At 42.4% G+C, this 2,273-nt stretch overlaps 1 protein-coding gene across 1 annotated transcript in view; it reads left to right on the forward strand.

Annotated features, from left to right (window-relative positions):
* Positions 1-2,273, forward strand: part of DUSP22 (dual specificity phosphatase 22) — a 37,534-nt gene that overhangs the window by 25,029 nt on the left and 10,232 nt on the right. Inside the window, exon 4 of the mRNA XM_010281727.1 lies at positions 2,249-2,271. Within this exon, the coding sequence (XP_010280029.1) occupies positions 2,249-2,271 (23 nt within the window). The remainder of the gene's footprint in view (positions 1-2,248; positions 2,272-2,273) is intronic.

The raw sequence follows: 2,273 nt of genomic DNA on the forward strand, positions 1-2,273 counted from the left end.
ACTCTGGAGTTAAGCCATCTCCTACCTTCAGTTTTCTTCCTGTTTTTTGCCTTGGTGGTGCAGAATTAGTGGCATGGAGCTGTCTAGAGAAGTGGGGGAAAGAATAGCGTGTAAATTTACTTTCAGGTCACAGGCCCTCATGCTACTGGAGTGACTCACTTGAAGTGATACTAGTGTCCGAGATAAACCTCTCAGATGCGTCATACAATATGCTTATTATCGTAATTAAACTGTCACAATATAATTATCATCCTTGGCTCAGCAGCCTATCAACCTATGTATCACTGCTGCATTGTCTCTCTAAATGAATGTATCTGCACAAGCCATTGTGGATCAGCTTATGGCCGTGGAGCCATCCTGGTCTCCCACTGCAGGCATCCCTTCTCCTGATACAAGGCAGGAGGGACTGTTACTTGTTGATGCCGTTGCCTCCAGCAGCAAGCTGCTTTGGTTTGCAAACTGACTTCATTCTCATTCTCTCTCCTCTCAGCTGCATTTTGCTATGCAGCTCTCGCACAAAGTGCCACATGCTGTCACTGGCTTGGTGTTGTCCTGATGGTGCCTTCTCCCTCGTCAGGCACTGCCACATCTCCATCTCCATGCTTAGGACTGTCTTCAGATCCTTCTCCACTCAGACTCTGCCTCCCTCAAACCACAAGGCCATAGACAGTAGCAGCTATCCTTCAGTTGTGGCACGCTGGGGATAGCCTGTCAGAGTGAGGAAGTCTGGTAACGCGTGGAGGAGGCAGGGCAGGCTCTCAGATCCGTGAAGCCGTGATGACACTGGCTTGAATGGGTTCTGTTGGGTTGAGAAAATGTCTGGTGCCATGTGTAAGTGGTAGAGAAGTGATGGGGGTGAGGTATCACCACATCATTTCTGACATAGTGGTGAAGTTCATGCATCTTGCAGAGGATTAGCATGACAGTGTGTCATGATGCCAGGGAGCAGGACCTCTTATAAAAGGGATTACTCTTTGGTGTAAGATGGCAAGTGAAGTAATGAAGTGTGTGCAAGGGAAATTAAAGAGGGGTTTCTGAGCCAGCAAAGCAAAGGTGGTGTTGGAGAAGATGCTGCCTCAGGTAACCATCATAGCTGAGCAATGAGAATTCCCAAAAATTCCTCCCATCCCCCCACCCCAGCTGGCAAATGAAATGCCTGGTAGATGCATGTTGTGTTCCACCTTGTTGGCAAAGGACCTCTTGTAGATAAATGTGTGACTTTCCGTGTGTGTTGTTGAACATGCAGGATTATTACAGGGGTTTGCATTGCTCCAGAAAGATCAGCTAAGGTGCATTTTATGGTGGACCTTTTGCTGTGAGTCCTTGTCTTTACAGGTACACCTGAAAAATTCATAACTCTGCATCTGAGATAAGTCAAAAGACTTCCAGTGAATGATTTAGTTTTTGTGTGTCTGAGCTGCAGCCTATATTCTTGGAAGTCCTATTTGAGAAGTTAGCTAAACATGCTTTCAGAAGTGTTTTTTTTCCTGACAGTCATAGGAGCAAAACAAGCTTTGAAAATAAAATGACAGTTAAAATGAGCGTTGACAATGCAAAGCAGTAGTATATGATTATAGTGTTGTTTTAAATATACCCAGTAACATTTTTAATGCATCAGAAAGGGTAATCTAACTTCTCTAACTGATCTTGTAACTTATTATGATAGCTGACTAAGAAAGTGAGGCTAACTCTGTGGAAGAAACGTATGAGTTTTACAGTTGTCCTTCTTGAAGTTTCAAAAAAAAAAAAAAACCCACCAAACCCCATGTCACAAACATGTTTCTTCTCCTAAATGCATTTTGTTTGGTTTATTAACTAGGTAAAGAAAAATGATTGCATGGGATCAAAAGAAATTGCTTATTACAATTTTAGGTTGTAGCATCTGTTCAGAGAAGGGGAAGGGTAGGCGAAGATGCAACTTAGTTTTACTAGAAATGTAAGAAGAATGAGATTTTGAAAAAGAGATTTACGTCTTTTTAGTAAATATGCTTCTATTTTAAAAAGCTTGCTATTGGGCCTTGGAATAAGCATGACTAAGATATATGCTGGTGTCTTAGCAACAAAGCAGATGTGAAAACGGTGTTTTAAAATCTGTCTGCATAGAGATGATCTGTGCTTGTCTGAATAATGGTGTGCCTTCCTCAAAGTCAATAGAACGGCACCAGTCTAGAGCAGGACTTGTGTGGTGGTAGATAAATGTATTTAACTTGGATATTTTCTTCTCATTCCATTTTGCTTCTTTACACAGGGAGTGAAGTATCTGTGCATTCCTG

Source organism: Phaethon lepturus, unplaced genomic scaffold (genome assembly GCF_000687285.1).
Source record: "Phaethon lepturus isolate BGI_N335 unplaced genomic scaffold, ASM68728v1 scaffold46322, whole genome shotgun sequence".
In the NCBI taxonomy this organism is placed as follows: domain Eukaryota; kingdom Metazoa; phylum Chordata; class Aves; order Phaethontiformes; family Phaethontidae; genus Phaethon; species Phaethon lepturus.